Source organism: Acanthisitta chloris, unplaced genomic scaffold (genome assembly GCF_000695815.1).
Source record: "Acanthisitta chloris isolate BGI_N310 unplaced genomic scaffold, ASM69581v1 scaffold84, whole genome shotgun sequence".
Taxonomy (NCBI): domain Eukaryota; kingdom Metazoa; phylum Chordata; class Aves; order Passeriformes; family Acanthisittidae; genus Acanthisitta; species Acanthisitta chloris.
In genome coordinates, this window is record NW_008670815.1 from 7,331 (window position 1) to 24,710 (window position 17,380).

General features: G+C 50.8%; 1 protein-coding gene across 1 annotated transcript in view; it reads right to left on the reverse strand.

The window, feature by feature from the left end:
* Positions 1–2,306: 2,306 nt before the first annotated feature.
* LOC103801403 (dynein heavy chain 9, axonemal-like) overlaps positions 2,307–17,380 on the reverse strand; it is a gene marked incomplete at both ends in the record, with an annotated part of 73,826 nt that continues 58,752 nt past the window's right edge. Inside the window, 7 exons of the mRNA XM_009073816.1 lie at positions 2,307–2,429; positions 3,158–3,328; positions 5,709–5,849; positions 7,462–7,626; positions 12,947–13,151; positions 14,694–14,816; positions 15,517–15,746. Of these exons, the coding sequence (XP_009072064.1) occupies positions 2,307–2,429; positions 3,158–3,328; positions 5,709–5,849; positions 7,462–7,626; positions 12,947–13,151; positions 14,694–14,816; positions 15,517–15,746 (1,158 nt within the window). The remainder of the gene's footprint in view (positions 2,430–3,157; positions 3,329–5,708; positions 5,850–7,461; positions 7,627–12,946; positions 13,152–14,693; positions 14,817–15,516; positions 15,747–17,380) is intronic.

The following is a 17,380-nucleotide window of genomic DNA, read 5'->3' on the forward strand; positions in this document are numbered from 1 at the left end:
AGTCATTTTGCTAACAAGCTAAGAATAGTGCTGTTGTTTAGATTCTCATAGACACTGTGTAGTTCTTGCTATCAGTTTCCCAGGATGTGAGAGTGGGATGCAGCTTAAACTTGTAACCTATCATAAGTAAGAACTGCAGCATTGACAGGTTGAGCAACCAATCCAAAGTTGTGTGATCAGCTCGTAGCTGCATGGACGGGAGACATTTTACTAGAAATACTGTTAGGTGCCCTAAATAAAGTTGGCTATCAGAGCATCATATTGGTGTGTGCTGTAGTCTGTTCCTCGCAAGGACCCCAACGAACCATCAAGGCTGGAGGAAACCTCTAAGATCATCAAGTCCAACCATTAAACAGCAATGAACGAGCCAAGAACCCCAACCCAGAGGGACTCAGGACACTGAAGTGCAGCTTTCACCCCACATATCTCCAGGCTGAGGAGACAGAGTTGAGAAAACCTGTGATTTCAAGCACATATGTGTACATCTACAATCCATAGAGACTCCACAGCCCAAAGACAAAATACGCTGCAAAGTACGTATTACATGGGTTTGATGTCTAACTCCTCTTGGTTGTGTGTGTTGACCCTAACTGTCCATTTAATTTGTCTTCAAAGCAGGAACAAAAGCAAAGCTGCTGCTGTCTGAGCAGCCAAGTGTCACTGCTGAACAAAGGATGATTAAGGAAAGGGTGTAGGATTGTTTAATTCCTTCATTATTATGGAAATATGCCTTTTAGAGGCTGAACAGAGCTGGCTTAGTGAGAAGTTCCAAGCTAATTTTATGTCTAAAGATGTGATTGTGACATTTTCAACATGAGGTAGGTCATGCAGGAGGAGGCAGAGGCCCTGAACCCACTGCCAGTGAAGAGATGGAGGTGAGAACTCCTGGTCAGGACAGACACATCTGCCAGGAATTGTTCCATTTGAAATCTCTATGGGTCACCTGTTGTAGAAACATAATTCCATGACTCCTGAGCTCAGGCTGCAGCCTGGAGCCAAACTCCGTGTGCCTGAAGGACAGGGTTTGCCCAGTGAAGCCCAACCCAGCAGACTTGCCTAGAAAGTCGTGTGGCACCATGTGCCAGGGCTGCTGCACACATCTGGAGAGCCCCAGAAAACACTACAAACAGGCAAAGATTATCAGAGCCATCTTGGGCCTGGATGGAGATTTTCTGACTGGCCACCCTCCACGAGCCAGACACATTCTCTGTGCAGCAGGGAGAAGGGAGAGAAAGGGAAAACCCAGTGCCTCAAGGGAACATTTGAGAACTATCCCAATGAAACTGGGGTGCCCTCATTCCCTGCCACACTCACTAGGGAATGTCCCACATGAGCAGCATGCTGGAAATAAAACTGATTCTTAACTCACCACAGGTGCCAGAGACTGATCAGGAGCCACAGCCAAACAAAAGACAATCTCAGCTCCAAAATCTTCAGTTCAAGAATATTTTCACCCCTTTCAGAAAACAAATCCCACCCTGCTGAATCAGGTCCAAATCCAGTAGAGTTCACATCTGCTGACAAATAGGACAAGGACTCCATTCCCAGCACATCTCTGCAGACAGTCACATTGACCTGAAATTCCCACCTCTTCCTAAATACACTGACACAGCATTGTAGAATGTGAAGGGGTTGGAATGGAGCTTAGACATGATCCAGCCCCAACCCCTGCCCTGGGCAGGGACCCCTCCCACCAGAGCAGGTTGCTCAAGGCTCACCCAACCTGGCTGTGAACCCTGCCAGGGTTGGGGCAGCCACAGCCTCCCTGGGCAACCTGTGTAGCTCCCTGCAACCCTCTCGGTCTTCCCTGGAGCCCCTTCAGCTCCGGGCAGGTTCCGCTGAGGTCTCCACACAACCTTCTCTTCTCCAGGCTGAGCAGCCCCAACTCTCTCAGCCTGTCCTCATAGGGAAGGTGCTCAGTGCTCTGAGCAGCTCCGTGGCCTCCTCTGGCCTTGCTCCAACAGCTCCATGTCCTTCTAGTCCCATGTAGGGAGTGAAGACATAATCTCCATGTCCCTTAGCACCCGTAACCACAAACCCAGAGAGCTGCTCTCATTCCTGTCTTACAGAGGGAAGACAATCTCAGAGGAAAAGATCACCTTCTCAGGGATACACATCAGGATACAATCATGGAAACCTCACAAAGTCAGTGTTATTCCTGCAGAATTCTCCATGTCTGGGGCTTTTTTGTGCTGCTTCTCACGTACAGTCAGAACTTTGGCCACCAAATGCCATAAGGACCCACCTGAAGGGCTGAAAGGCTTTCAGAGGAGGTAAGGTATGCTGATTTCACAGGGTTCAGGTACCTTGATGCCTCCCCAGGCATTGTCCGACAGGAATTCCACAGGGCTCGTGACTCCAGGCTGTGCTGGGTACCTCAGCAAGAAGTCCAGTTCTGCTGGGTTGATTTCTTTACTCATCAGAAGTATCTGCAATTCCAAACAAGGTATCCTTGAGCAGGCAGGATACAGAGCAGCAATATACCCAGCAGATAAATTATTCCATAGCTGCGCAATGTGTGGTTAAAATGTACACGGTGCCCCACGCTGGATGGGGGTGATGTACACAACGTGTAGGTGCTTTGGGTGTCCTCAGAAGAGGACCAGGAATGAGTATGGAGACTGGCAACAGAAGAGGAAACCTAAGCTGGGAAAACTATGTGGCAAGGTGTCAGAGCCTGGGGGAAACGTTGTCTGGCTTGAAACAGCCAGGTGGGAAAGCACTGGGGGAACAGGGTGAGCTCTCTCCAACCCCCTGAACCTCAAAAGGTCACCACCAGCCCACACTGCACTGGTGTCAGTGCCCACATGGACATGGTGTGAGCCCTGAGATGGTGTCAGTGCCCACATGGACATGGTGTGAGCCCTGAGATGGTGTCAGTGCCCACATGGACATGCTGTGAGCCCTGAAATGGATGCTGAGAGCTCTGTGGCTCTGCCAAAGTGCAGCACAGGTGTACTTACAAGTGCAATGTGTGCCATGGAAACACTTAGAGCTAGAAAATGCAGGTGTGCTGTGGGTTTGATCACAGGAACATTGTAAAATTGCAATGACTGATTCTCAGAGAGGCAGAAAAGAACACGAGGCCTCAGCCCCTGTAATTGCTGCTCTGAGGTTGAATCATTGCCCCCAAACCACAGAGCACGGTGATGTTTACCTGGAAGGTGACCTGAGCAGTGTAGGTCAGTTTGTCACACTCAAACAACCCCCGAGTCGTGTACTGGAACACGGAGAAGGTGATGCTGTCGGTGAGGTTCAGCACACGCTCCACAAGGCTCTCAGCTGGAGCTGCTCTCTTGATGGCTTTCTGGAACACCATGCTGAATGCCTGGGAGGGGAGACACAGCAGGAACAGGGGGTTACGATGCCCTTTGCATGCCCCTGGGTACATCATCAAGGTTAGAGGAGACCTCTAAGGTCATCAAGTCCAACCATTAACCTGCCACTGCTGGAACCCCTAACCCAGATCCTCCAGTGCCACATCCAGACACCTCTGAAACACCTCCAGGGATGGTGACTGCACCACCTCCCTGGGCAATATCCCAGTGCCTGAACACCCTCACAGGGAAAACATTTCCCTACCATCTCCTCTGACTCTGCCCTGGCTCAGCTCAAGGCCATTCCCTCTCTCCTCTCCCTGCAGCCCTGGCAGGACACACATCCCCCAGTGGCAGGGAGTTGCAGAGAGCCATGAGGTGACCCCTGAGCCTCTTCTCCAGGCTAACCAAACCCAACTCCCTCAGCCCTTCCTCATACGATGTGTTTTCCAGACCTAAAGGGTTTCAATTCAGGGAAAAGCAATTCCCTCAAGCAGTAACAATAAAATAAAGGCCCCATTTGTGCTTTGCTGTCTGGATCTGGTGCAGGAGTGGCCAGAAGGGCAGGGAGAAGGGACCAGGGGCAGTGGTATGGGACAGCCTGTGAGGTCCCCTCAGGATTGGGTGCCTCTCTTATATAAGAGACTAAGGATTCTTGCAACAACATTTCTGATCTAAATGAGAAAAGACAAACAACTTTCAGAACCTTCGAAAGAAAACCCATTAGCAAATTATCAAATGCAACTGGAAAAGAGAACGAGAAAGAAGAAAAGAAGCCTGAGTCCTGCTCAGCAATGCTCCACACTGGGCCCAGCTGGAGGAGATAACCAGGCCAAGACTCATTGGTGGCACTGGACAAGGCATGACTGTTGGCAGCTTTATTTTTAGGGCTCTACTAAGGAAAAGTGAAGCCTCAACAAATCAAAGTAACATTGATACCTAATGCATTATTGAATAATTGCAGATTGCCTTTGCCTATTTAACATTTCTTTCAGTGGAGTTAAAAGATGCTGCAGAGCAGCAGAGAAATCTTGGTGCTCCAATTTACTCCGAGCTGTGTGGCAAGTATCCTACACTCATATCTGTGTTTTTCACACAATGTTTTATGATCTGTCATCAGAATGTATTAGGTAAAACCATTTCACCCCGTAATTTTCCACGTGTTTATACACACTGCTAATGTTAGCTGCAAGACATGAACCAAGCTCTGTAAGACAGAGATGAAAGGTGAAACCTCAGGAACCTCTGGATCTGTTATGGATGGGAAGGAATAAATCTCTCAAAAGGCACAAAAGATATTCTGTACATTTTTCTGATAAAATTACTTCAACAAAGCAGGGGGAAATATCAAAAAGAAAAGCTGCTTTGTGGCTGAGGCTCAACATATTGTGTTCTCTTCTCAATTCCCTTTTCCAGGTCACTTGGTAAGGTAAGAAATTGTTTGGAAGAAGTTCTAGGCTAGGATTCAGCTTATTTAACCCTCCACATCCCAAAATACTTTTCTCCAGGGATAAAATACAAAGCTCTCCCATTTATTAGACATTCAAACTGGAACTCTGATAAATACCCCAAAAGGCCTTTGGGTCTCTCCTGGGCAGAGCTACCGAGACTGCTCTGGGCAGGGGCCTGTCTGCCCTGGGGTTTCCCTGCAGCAGGGCCAGAGAAGCTGCTCAGGGACCAGTTCTGGGTCCTCACTGCAAGAAACAGGGGCTGGAGGTGTCCAGGGAAGGGAATGGAGCTGAGCACAAGGAGAAGCTGAGGGATCTGGGGTGCTCAGCCTGGAGAAAAGAAGGCTTAGGGGAACCTTCTGCTCTCTACAACTCCCTGTCAGGAGATGCAGCCAGGTGGGGTCAGGGGCTGCTCCCAGGGAACAAGGGACAGGACAAGGGGAAATGGCCTCAAGCTGTGCCAGGGGAGGTTCAGGTTGGACATCAGGAGCAATTTTTCCATGGAAAGGGTTATCAGGCATTGAATGTGACTGTCCAGGGAGGTGGTGGAGTCGCCATCCCTGGAGTTATTCAAGGAACAACTGGATGTGGCACTTAGTCCTCTGATCTCATTGATAAGGTGCTGATGAGTCACAGGTTGGACTTGATGATCTTTGAGGCCTTTCCCAACCTCAATTCTGTGAATACCAGAGGGCAGGGTTAGATGGGATATTGGGAAGGAATTCTTCCCTGTGAGGGTGCTGAGGCACTGGCACAGGTTGTCCAGAGCAGCTGTGGCTGCTCCATCCCTGGAAGTGTTCCAGGCCAGGTTGGATGGGGCTTGGAGCAACCTGGGCTAGTGTCCCTGTCCAGGTGGTTTTTGAGGTCCCTCTCAATCCAAACCATTCTGTGATCCTATGCCTCCCTAAGAGAGAGAAGGCCCAGCACTGCCTGGGCACAGTACCTTGAGTGAGAACTGGTACATGGGGTGGATGGAGTGGAGCTCATTCATGGTGAAGTAGAGCAGTGAGGCCCTCGTGGCCGCCGGTCTGTAGTGTTCTCTGGCCTCGTTGATCTTGGCTTCTGTCACCTTGAACTCTTTAACCTGCAGGAAAACACAACAGAATTCCTGTGAGAGCAGTCCTGTGCAGGGAGTGCAGCTCAGGGAGGACAGACAGGTGCCACAAAGTCACCAGGCCAAGCAGTGAGCAATCCCCACTGTGGGGATCAGCTCTGTCCCCCAAGCAGACAAGCCTGAGCTGTGCCTCTCCAGCATCCGCCTGGCACCTTCCATTTAACTGCATTTTCAACCCAGTTGCCCAGTCCTTGGTTTTCCTGAGTCCCCTCCAGACTTTTCCCTCTGATCCCTGGTCTTTACTAATGGTTTTTCTCATCAATGAGTTTCTCCTGCTAATTGCCCCAGTCTTGTGCTGGTCATTAACCACCCAGAGCTGAACAGACCTGGTGCTTCTCTCAAGCAGCTCCCAGGGCTGAGAGCTGCTAATTTACCTCAGCTGTTTTCTGTCTTTCCTCAGCAGCAGTGAACACCTTCCACCTCACTGGCCAGGGAGAGCCGCAGCTGCTGCTTGGACATGTCAGAATCTCTTTGGCAGGTAGACCTTCCTATCATCATCTCTTCCATTACACTGGCCCAGGTTGCCCAGGGAGGCTGTGGCTGCCCCAACCCTGGCAATGTTCACAGCCAGGTTGGATGAGCCTTGAGCAACCTGCTCTGGTGGGAGGTGTCCCTGCCCAGGGCAGGGGTTGGGGCTGGATCATCTCTGAGCTCCATTCCAACCCTTCACATTCTGATTCTATGACCTTGGTCCTGCTCATTCTTGCATTCTACTTCAGCAGCACAAAGTGATGTCCTCAGGCCCCTTGGGGGATATTTTGGACTCTGGGTGTGGACAGACATGTCTTGCCAAACAGCCACTGCTGCTGATCCAGTGCTGATCCAGCCAGCTCAGCTAACCATGCTATGGGATCATAGAATCATGAAAGAGTTTGAGTCGGAAAGGACCGCAAAGCCCTTCTCATTCCAACCCCCTGCCATGGACAGGGACAACTTCCACTAACCCAGGTTGCTCCAAGATGGGAGGACTGCAAAGGGAAGCAGCTGAATGGCCATACCAGAGTCCTGGCACGATCCTGGCATGACAACCACACTTCCTCAGTACCCTCAGTGGCAGGGAAAAGCCATTGTGCATTTCCTTGATCCCATCTAGGCAGGAAGGGGAACTGTGCAGGTGGCAGTGCTGCCACTCACAGCTCATACAAACACTGATTTATCCTCTCAGGAATGGCAGGGTATGAAATCCCCAAATTCCTGCAGATGTACTCGAGAAGGCAAACTCCCCACATCCTAGTCCCTGGTTAGTACTAAAATCCAGTTTAATTGAGGCAGTATGATGTACTCAGGATTATGCTGGAACAGTTTAAAGCTGTCTTGACACACTGTGTAAATTTTAACTGTCTTTACATCAGGCACTGATGTTTCCTCTTGGTCTTAAATAGGTCATTTAACACACAAAAGCTCCAAAGAGCTAAATGGCCTGCAGCTCTCCAGAACCAAGAGCTCTTCAATTCAAACCAATTGCTATTCCCTGCTCAGCAGGAGCAGAGATGGGCAGAGTGGGGGTTACATTCCACCCAGATCCTTAAAGATAACATATCACACACACACACTTTTCTCCAGGCTATCACTGTCTTTGTACCTTCTCCTCGATTTCTGCAGCTGTCTGTTTAGTGATTTCCAAGTTCTCCACCAAGGCTGTGTCTCCCAGGAAATTCCCAGATGCTGATGACAGCCGAGAGAGCAAGTTGTCCTCTAATGTTTTCAAGGTGATCTTGAATCCGTTCTGCTGCTTTGTGAGATCTGACTGCAAATGAGAACTCAAGGAAATTTTAGCCACAAAACCTGTGGTAAGGTAAGGATTAAGCACCTTCCCATGGGAACAGGCTTTTCACTGGCAATTGCCATAGTCCAGGAGTGTTTATCTCTGCTCTCTGCAACTCCTAGGCATAGACAGAGCTCTGGGATTACTCCAGTCCATCAACTCAGAGAAACCTTGAACAGCACAGAAAGCACCAGGAGAACCAAACTCTTTCACTTGAAATGTATGAAAATGTTAGCAATTAATCACGAAGAAAAGACCTTTATCCTCATCTTAAACATTGCATTCCTGTCTTTGTATTATCTGTTTATTTGGCTCAAGTCATCCTGGGCAGTCCCTGCTGTCTCTCCCTCCTGGGGAACCTCTGTGCTTGCCACTCCACAGCACCACCAGCCACAAGGAGGGCCACGGCGCTGAAACCTGAGGCAAAGCCAGCAGCAAGGTCCCTCAGGTCCTGAAGGGAGCACAAAGCACCCCAGGCTCAGGACTGAGGGCAGAGCCACAGCTTTTGCTGCTCCTGTTTGTATCCTGGCCTTGAGGTCCTACTGAGACCAGTGGCTTCTTGGGCTAAAGCTTTCCATGCACAAATCCCCCTGCCAAAGTGGCTAAGAATATGGTGAAGGGTCTGGAGAGGCCACATGAGGAGCAGCTGAGGGCACCTGGGTTGTTCAGCTGGAGCCAAGAAGGCCGAGGGCAGAGCTCATTGGGGTCCTGTAGCTCCTCCCGAGGGGCAGTGCAGGGGAAGCTACAGCTCTGCTCTCTGGGACAGTGACAGGACCCAGGGAACAGCTGGAGCTGTCTCAGGGGAGAGTCAGGTTGGATATCAGGATCAGGTTCTTCCCCCAGAGGTGTTTGGGCACTGAACAGCTCCCCAGGGCAGTGGACACAGCCCCAAGGTGACAGAGCTCAAGGAGCGTTTGGCCAATGCTCTCAGGCACAGGGTGCAGTGTTGGGGTGTCTGTGCAGGGCAGGATTTGGAGTAATGATCCCTGTGGGTCCCTTCTAGCTCAGGATATTCCATGACTATGATTACCTCTCACCAGCAGAAGCAGCTTCAACAAGGCAAACAGCTCACCCTCCACCCCTGGCTGTGGGCAGGCCAGGCAGGACACTGAGCAGTGTGACCCTGTGCCTCTCCCAGCCCCACCAGGCAGGAGAGAGACCACAGGGTTTGCTCTGTTGCCAGAGGTTTTCAAGCAGATTAAGTGACTCTTTCATTACTAACTCCTCTGTCAATATTTGGGCTGATTTCCATGCACTTGCTGTGCACACACTCGTACCATGTTAATGCCAACCCAGGTACTCAGCAGAGAGGGCTCTGGAGCATGTCTGCTCTTGGTATTTCAGCTGGAAAAGGCTGTTCTAATGGCCTGTTCCACAGGAATTACACACAGGAATTTGCCTGTGGTGGTAAATATTTCACAAGTCTTGAACCAGAAAACTAACAGGGCTAATTGAGTGAGTTCTTGTCATTCAAGCATAGCAGGCCTTGAAAAATGACATTTTGCAGGCTATTATTCCAGACCATGGACCGTGAGCACGGGAGTTGGTAAAGAGGATGGGAAGGATTTGTGCTCCTAGTCCCCACACAGGTTCTGGGAGCACCTCAGAGGCACAGGCAGCATGTGGGTCCCCCAGTGCCATGGATGGCAGCAGTAGCAAGGTAACTGTTCCTTACTCCTGCAGTGGAGCTCATTAGCTCTTATTTCACAGGTTATATATAACTGTGCTGCCTCTGGGACATAGGGAACTCTCAGAGCTCCAGGCCAGCGCTGCAGGATTCACTGCCAGCCCCTCTGAGCTCAGCCACCTTCCTCTCCTTGTTCTTGCAGCTGCTTTGCTTGTGTTACTTGAACATCACAAACCAGAGAGGGAAACATTCCCTGTGTTTTCATAGAATCCCAGAAAGGTTTGGGTTGGAGGAACCTTAAAGCCCATCTACTTCCAACTCCAGAGACTTTCTACCAGCCCAGGCTGCTCCAAGCCTCATCCAACCTGGCCTGGAACACTCCCAGCAGCCACAGCTGCTCTGGGCAACCTGTGCCAGTGCCTCAGCACCTCACAGAGAGGAATTTCTTCCATATATCTAATCCTGAGGAAGAATCTCAACACTGACCATCACAGGCTGACTGTGCTGGTACTTCACACACATATTACTTGATACATCAGCATGGCAGCACCTAACTCATAGCTTATCTGCCTACAGCCACCAAAACATCCTTCCTAAGGCCGTTCTCAGCACTGACCAGACATTCAGTTTGAGGTAAATACCATTTGAGACATTTCAGCCAAACAGTGAAATCTAGAGAAGATGGGACATACCCAACAAAGAGCACTGGAGCACCTTCCCTGCAAGGACAGGCTGAGAGAGCTGGGGCTGCTCAGCCTGGAGAAGAGAAGGTTGTGGAGACCTCAGAGCACCTGCCAGGAGCTGAAGGGGCTCCAGGGAAGCTGCAGAGGACTCTGGGTTAGGAACTGCAGGGACAGGACAAGGAGCAATGGGAGAAATGGAAAGAGGGAAATTGAGATGAGATCTGAGGCAGAAGTTTTCCCTGTGAGGGTGGTGAGACACTGTCCCAGGTTGCCCAGGGAGGCTGTGGCTGCCCCAACCCTGGCAGTGTTCACAGCCAGGTTGGATGAGCCTTGAGCAACCTGCTCTGGTGGGAGGTGTCCCTGCCCAGGGCAGGGGTTGGGGCTGGATCATCTCTGAGCTCCATTCCAACCCCTTCACATACTGTGATACTATCAAACCAGCTCTGATGATGCATCTGGACCAACAGTCATCCTCACCAAAGGAATTGCAGATGTGAGCAGTGAAAGGCCAGAGGGTTTGGACTGACCGGAGAGGGAAGGTCTGGGCATTTGGCTTTGCTTGCCTTGCCCTACACTGCTCTGAGCTGCGGCTGTCTCACAGCCAGGCCATTGCTGCCTCACCCTGGCCCAGGCTGTAATGCCTAACCCTAACAAGCAAGGAGTGATCCTGAGCAGATTATTGTCCCGAGAACCACAGTGTGGCAGGGTGGTCTCAGGCTGGGCACAGGAATGCAATGCTGGGAAGGAGGCACAGAGCTTCAAAGCAGGGAGGAACAGAAAGGCTGAGTAACTGAGATCAATGAAGGAAAAGATTACAGACACAGACTGTGTTGAGGAAACATTTTGAAAAGGTCACTGTTATTGGAATCGGATTAATAACAGCTGTTTGATGAATTTTGATTAGGTTATTAGGGATAAATTCTAGGCTCCACATACAAGGTGTGCTTTGAGCTCAGTAACTATCCTGCAGTGCTGTAGCAATCACCTCCACCTGCCCTTGAAGAGAGCCCCAAACCTTCCCTGGTCTCCACATGCCTGTCCCTTTAGTCCCAGTGTGGAGAGGATGGGCTGACACACACGTGGAGAGGTGTCTCTTGTTTAGGGAATCCAGAGTCACGTCTGGACCTTCAGAGAAGGGCTTGAGCTGTGCCAGGGGAGGGTTAGGTTGGATATCAGGACCAGGGTCTTCCCCCAGAGGTGTTTGGGCACTGGAAAAGGGTTGGGTTGGATATCAGGACAAGGTTCTTCCCCCAGAGGTGTTTGGGCACTGAACAGCTCCCCAGGGCAGTGTCACAGCCCCAAGGCTGACAGAGCTCAGGGAGTGTTTGGCCAATGCTCTCAGGCACAGGGTGCAGTGTTGGGGTGTCTGTGCAAGGGTAGGAGTTGGACTCTGATCCCTGTGGGTCCTTCCAGCTCAGGATACTCTGTGATTCTCTAATACCAGGCTGCTTTACTCCTCCTTGATACCTGCTGGGGCACAGGGCTGGAGTAGGAGGGAAGCAGATGCAGGGGAGAGGAGAGATGGTGAGCTCTGCTATTTCCTCTCTGTCACCACAGCAAGACAAAGCTCTTACATATCATTAAAGATAAGGAAAATGACATCCCACACCAGTCAGATCAGCCCAGGGCTGACCCTTGGGGCCAAGAGGCTCCAGGTCTCTCGTGGCCCCAGAGAGACAGTCACGGCTCACACGTTAAATCAGCTGGTTATGCATTTCTCATGCCAACTCTGGGCTCATTAGCACATGAGCCTGGTGAAAACTCAATGCATCATTAAGGTTGCCCAGCTAAAGCACTTCAGAACCTCATTAAATGAAGAGATTATTACAGAACTGGCCTGGCCTGAATGAACATGTGCAGTAAATTTATTCCCACTCTCAGTAAATATTTAGTATGATACATGTTAGTTACCTTGTTAAATGTGTCATTAGAATAGAGGATTTTCTTTATCTTGAAGCTAAAGCCATACTTATTAAAACAGAGAGAGAGAGAGAATATTTTGGCCTGTTACAAACAAGTGGGAGGAAGAACCAGAACAGAAAAATGTCATTAGCAGCCTCACAATATTTACAGAGAGAATCCTATGCCATAAGTGCTGAAAATGAAGTGAGATTAATCCTGCCTCCAAAATTAAAGCTGTGAACTCCAGAAAAACCTGAGATAATGAGAAGTCAGAAGAGGAGGAGGAAAATAAAGGGATTCTTACCCAAACTTTGGGAGAAAACACTTGAAATTGCAGTTCAAGTGTTTTCAAAATACCAAGAAAACAAAAGACTGAAGAAAATAAATCCTCAATTCAAGGGAAAATCTCCTGATTTTATGAGGACTTCAGCAACCTCTGCAACCTTGCCCAGGAAATGCTCTTTGATTTAAATTACAATAAGAATGATCATTGTATCATCCTAGTGTGTTAAGGGGTTGGAATGGAGCTTAGAGATCCTTGTAGGGAAGGTGCTCGGTGCCCTGAGCAGCTCCGTGGCCTCCTCTGGCCTTGCTCCAACAGCTCCATGTCCTTCTGCTGTTGGGGTCACCAGAGCTGTGTGCAGGACTCCAGGTGGGTGTCAGCAGAGCAGAGCAGAGGGGCAGAATCCCCTCCCTGCCCTGCTGCCCACACTGCTCTGGCTGCAGCCCAGGACACAGTTGGTTTCTGGGCTGAGCTCACCCTGCAGCTCAGGGGGAGTTTGGCATCAGCATCACCCCAAGTCCTTCTCCCAGGGCTGCTCTCAGTGACTTCTCCCCCAGCCTAGAGCTGTGTCTGGGACTGCCCTGACCAAGGGTAGGACCTTGCCCTTGGCTCTGTTGAACTCCATGAGGTTGGCACCAGCCTGTCAGGTCCCTGTGGATGGTCCATCCCTTCCCTCCAGCTGTGACTGCACCACACACTTGGTGTCAGCAATGAACTGCTGAGGGAGCACTGAGCTCACTGTCATAATGATCCCACTGAGGAGGAGGAGGATGATGATGATGACAGTGCAGACTCTCAGCCACTGACCTTGAGCTCCTCCAGGTCAGGCCGCTCCATGCGCACCACGGCCGCCAGCAGCTGCTCCTCCAGCCCGTCCCGAGTCACGGTGAAGTTGATGAGGGTGCACTGGGCCTGCAGCTCAGGCTGGAAGTGAGGGTTTGCCAGCTTGGTGTGCAGGATGAGGCGGAAAGCAGGGTTGAAGTCACACTCCTTGTCCCCAATCTTAATGTACCTGGAATGAGAGCAAAAGGAGCATGAGTCTGTGCCACCTCAGGGCACAAGGAGCTCTCAGGCAGTGGCACTGAGCAGCATGGGTCTTGGCACCTTCACACTGAAATCACTAGCAAAACAAAAAGTGTTTAAAATTGGACACACCTGAGGCACTTCTGATTTAGGCTAAAAACCCAAGAGCTGCCCCTGAGTTTTGGGGCCTCACAGTTTCCAGCAGCAGCATGGCCAGTCCTGAACCCTCTGTGCTTTTGCCAGAGGCTGTATGCCACCCAACGCTGGAGTTACAGGGAGGAAAAGCCTCTCAGCACTGAGATTTTCAGTTCTAGAATTGCCTCTTCTGAGAGCAGCTCTGTGGTCACACTGGACTTGAGCAGTGAAGCCACATTCAGAGAGCATCTGGTTGCCATTCCTGGGGGGAAACATGACCCAGGAAAACCCAACCTCCCCTTGATCTGCATTTGTGCCGTCAAGCCTAAAACACAGAGACCCCAGGAATCAACACAGCAGAGTTTAACAAAGCCCATGGCAACCAGCTGGAAGAGAAACTGGAAATGCTTTCAGGGATGCACTGGGACAGGAATGGTGATGTTATCACAGGAGTTTGGATACACATCACTCACTTAGTGTCCTCTTGGCCCTCTCAATTGCTTTTATAGCTGTGAAACTGAGGCAGAGAGAAATCACCCAGAGATGCTGCCAGAGCACCAAGAGCATATGCCTTCCTGCTTTAGGACTGCCACTGCTTGTCCATGTCCTGGAAACATAAACCCTATGGACTTGTGTGATTTAGGACTTATTTTCCCTCTCCTACAAAACACATGGTCTCACAGAGAGCTTTGAGAGCAGAGACATGCAGCCCCAAAAGGGGCTGAGTGTCTCCCTGGGGGAGGGCTCAGGATTGCCACTCTCTGCTATGTCCCCATCTCACCATCTCATCCTCTCCCTCCATCCTGCAGCCAAACCCATGCTCTGCCACCCTTCCCATGGTGTTTTTCCTTGCCTTGCCCTGCGATATTATAGGCAAGTAAGGAAATAATCCTCACAGAACTGAAGGAAGAAGCAAGTTCCCTTGCTACTCCCTCACTGACCTCCTCTCAGCTGGAGGTGACCAGCAGCTGCCACAAAGAACTTGACCTCATTAGAAACACTTTATATCCTTAAAGCTTAAACCTGTAGCTGTATTCCTAGGCAATGCACAATGTTTGTTGAAATTCAAGGCTACTTTTTCTTCACAACAGCTATTTTGGTAATAATTCAGTGTCAGGACAGCCAATTACCGCCCCCAAGGTCACTGTGCAGCGGGAGAATTACAGGTCTCCTTGTTACAGGAGGTTCGAATAGCACTGTGCAATAAAATGAGAAATGCAGGTTGATTTCCAAGCCATCCATGACTGAATGACCTGTGACTGCCTGATTTAAAATGCCTTCAAAGGCAGGATGTTAGTGCTGCTGGGTAGGAACACCCATGCCCTGAGGTCAGGAACAGAGAGCACAACTGCCCCCAGCACCCACCCATGAGTGCCACCATCCTCCCCAGGCTCACCTGCCTTTCTTGATCGTTTCTCGTCCCAGTAAGGGGCCAAGCACTGGATCCACAGATTCCTCCAGGTTTTCAATCAAAACCAGTTCTCCTGCAGCCAGGGCTCGTTCCAGAGTGTCCAGATACCTGTGAGAAGCTGCACTGGTACCTCCTGCAGCAGGGCAGGCTGTGAGGAGGATGTGAGGGGGACAGAGAGGGCTGTGCACTGTGCTGACAGCTCCAGACACGTGACAACAGTTGGAAAGTGAAAGAGGGACAGGATGGTTGATCCTACTACCTGGTTACAGACCTACACAGGCCTCTTGCCCAGAGAAGTTGTGGCTGCTCCATCCCTGGGAGTGTTCCAGGTCAGGTCTGACAGGGCTTGGAGCAGCCTGGGCTGGGGGAAGGTGTCCCTGCCCATGGCAGGAGTGGTACGGGGTGGGATGATCTTTAAGGTCACTTTCAACCCAAACCATTCTGGGATTCCATGATTTATCAGTGGTTTCCCATTCTACAGCATAGTTTGATCTGGTTTTGTTTCTCAGTCTTGCTGTGAACAATCACGAACTGTATGAACAAGTTCCTTCCATCCCAACCCAGTCTGAGTTCCGTGGCACACAGAGCTCAGCCCCAGCACAGCTCCAGAGGAGTTTCTATGGTAACTGAGCCAAGCACTAACCAGGCCCTTTATTTAATGAGCAATCTCTCTCATTTCGGTAGCGAACAAGCAGATGCTGTGAGCAAACACAGCGGAGGGTTTGTCTCAAGGTAACTCAGCAGCTACACACCCAGTGCTCAGCAAACACTCCACTCCCAGGTGCAGTTACGTGAGGAGGATGTTTACCCTTTCTGCCCCATTCGGATCACTCGGAGCTCTTGGCCGTATTTGGTTTTGATCCACTTGATGCCCTGGAGCTGAGGGTCCACCATGAGGGGCCAGCGCTCGCAGCAGTGCAGGATGGCAGCGTTGGCTGTGGACATGTGGTCTGCAGGGAGCCCCTGGTTGTGCCACGCGGCCACGGCTGCCTCGTCCGCCAGCATGGCCACGGGGGCCAGGCTGGCACCCAGCGGCACCTGCGGGCAGAGACAGGGCTCCCAGGGCAGCGTGCCAGAGCTTAGTTAGATTACACACAGAAACCATGTTGAGCTGCATGTGTGAGCAGGAGGGTTGAGGGAGGTGATTCTCCTTCTCTGCTCAGCTCAGCTGAGACTCCACCTGCAGTGCAGCCTCCAGCTCTGGGGCACAGAGCATGAGAAGGACATGGAGCTGTTGGAGGGAGTGCAGAGGAGGGCACAGAGATGCACCCAGGGCTGGAGCACCTCTGTTATGAGGAAAGGCTGGGAGAGCTGAGGGTGTTCAGCCTGGAGATGTGACAGCTCCAGGAAGACCTCAGAGCCCCTCTCAGTGCCTAAAGGGGCTCCAAGAGAGCTGCAGAGGGACTTGGGCAAGGGACGGAGGGACAGGGCACAGGGAATGGCTTCCCACTGCCAGAGGGCAGGGACAGATGGGATATTGGGAAGGAATTCCTCCCTGTGAGGTGCTGAGGACTGGCACAGGTTGCCCAGAGCAGATGTGGCTGCTCCATCCCTGGGAGTGCTCCAGGCCAGGCTGGATGGGGCTTGGAATTGAGTGAAAGGTGTCCATGTCCCTGGCAAAGGGGTTGGAGCTAGATGAGCTTTGAGGCCCCTTCCAACCCAAACCAGTCTGTGATTCCATGATTTATTAGTGGTTTCCCATTCTACAGTGTAATTTTGATCCACCTTTCTCTCTTCATCTTGCTTTGAACAATCACAAACTGGACAAGCAACCTGAGGGGTTTTGTCTGCAGTGCCCTAAGCCCCTGCAGCTCAGCCCTAGCAACTCAGATCACCCTGAGCCCTGCTCAGCTCTCTGAGACAGCACGGAAGGGCACAACTAACCCCTTTGTAATGCTGCTGTTGTGCTCACAGCTGCATTCATAGGTCCAGAAATGCTTCTCTGACAGGGGAGGCCATTCCTGGGCATGACCACCAGAGCTCCCTGTGCCAGGTGTCTGAGCAGAATGGGCCTTTCGTTTCCCTTTGGAATTACAGGCACTTCCTTGACATATCCGAGCACAGACTCGGGTCATTTTTTTTTGAAGAATATTGCGTTTCTTAACTAAATTTCTGGCTTAGCATTCAGAAATGCAGAGTGAAGTTTTCCCTGTCAGCCTAAAGCTGTGGCTGATTTTGTCAGCTCTTTGATTTGGTTGATTTGGGCCTCACTGCCCCTTTGCAACCTTATTTAAAAGCTTCTTGGCAGCATTTCCTGATGTATGAGAGGAACCTGTTAAAAATTAGTGAAATATTAAACAAGTTTGAAGCATGATGATCTCCATCTGCTCCTAACAGCAAGACATGGATAAAACCAGCTGAGAGGCCTGGCCAGCATGAACAGAGCTTGTGGACAGCATGAAAAACCACCTGGAGCTTTTCCAAGCCTGCTAGAGAGCTGGCAGTGAGCTCTGCCTGCTCCAAGCAATTCCTTCTCCACAGTGCTCCCTGCCCTGATGCCTGGTCAAAACCCACAGTGTTGCTCCTGGGCTCTGTGCTTGGGGTTCCCCACCTGAGCACGGAGGAATGACGACACTTCGGTGGAGCAAGGACACCACATTCGCCACGGCAGGAGTAAATCACTTGTGGCTATGTCCTGACCCTCAGTGCAGCTGGGTGGGGACACAGGAATG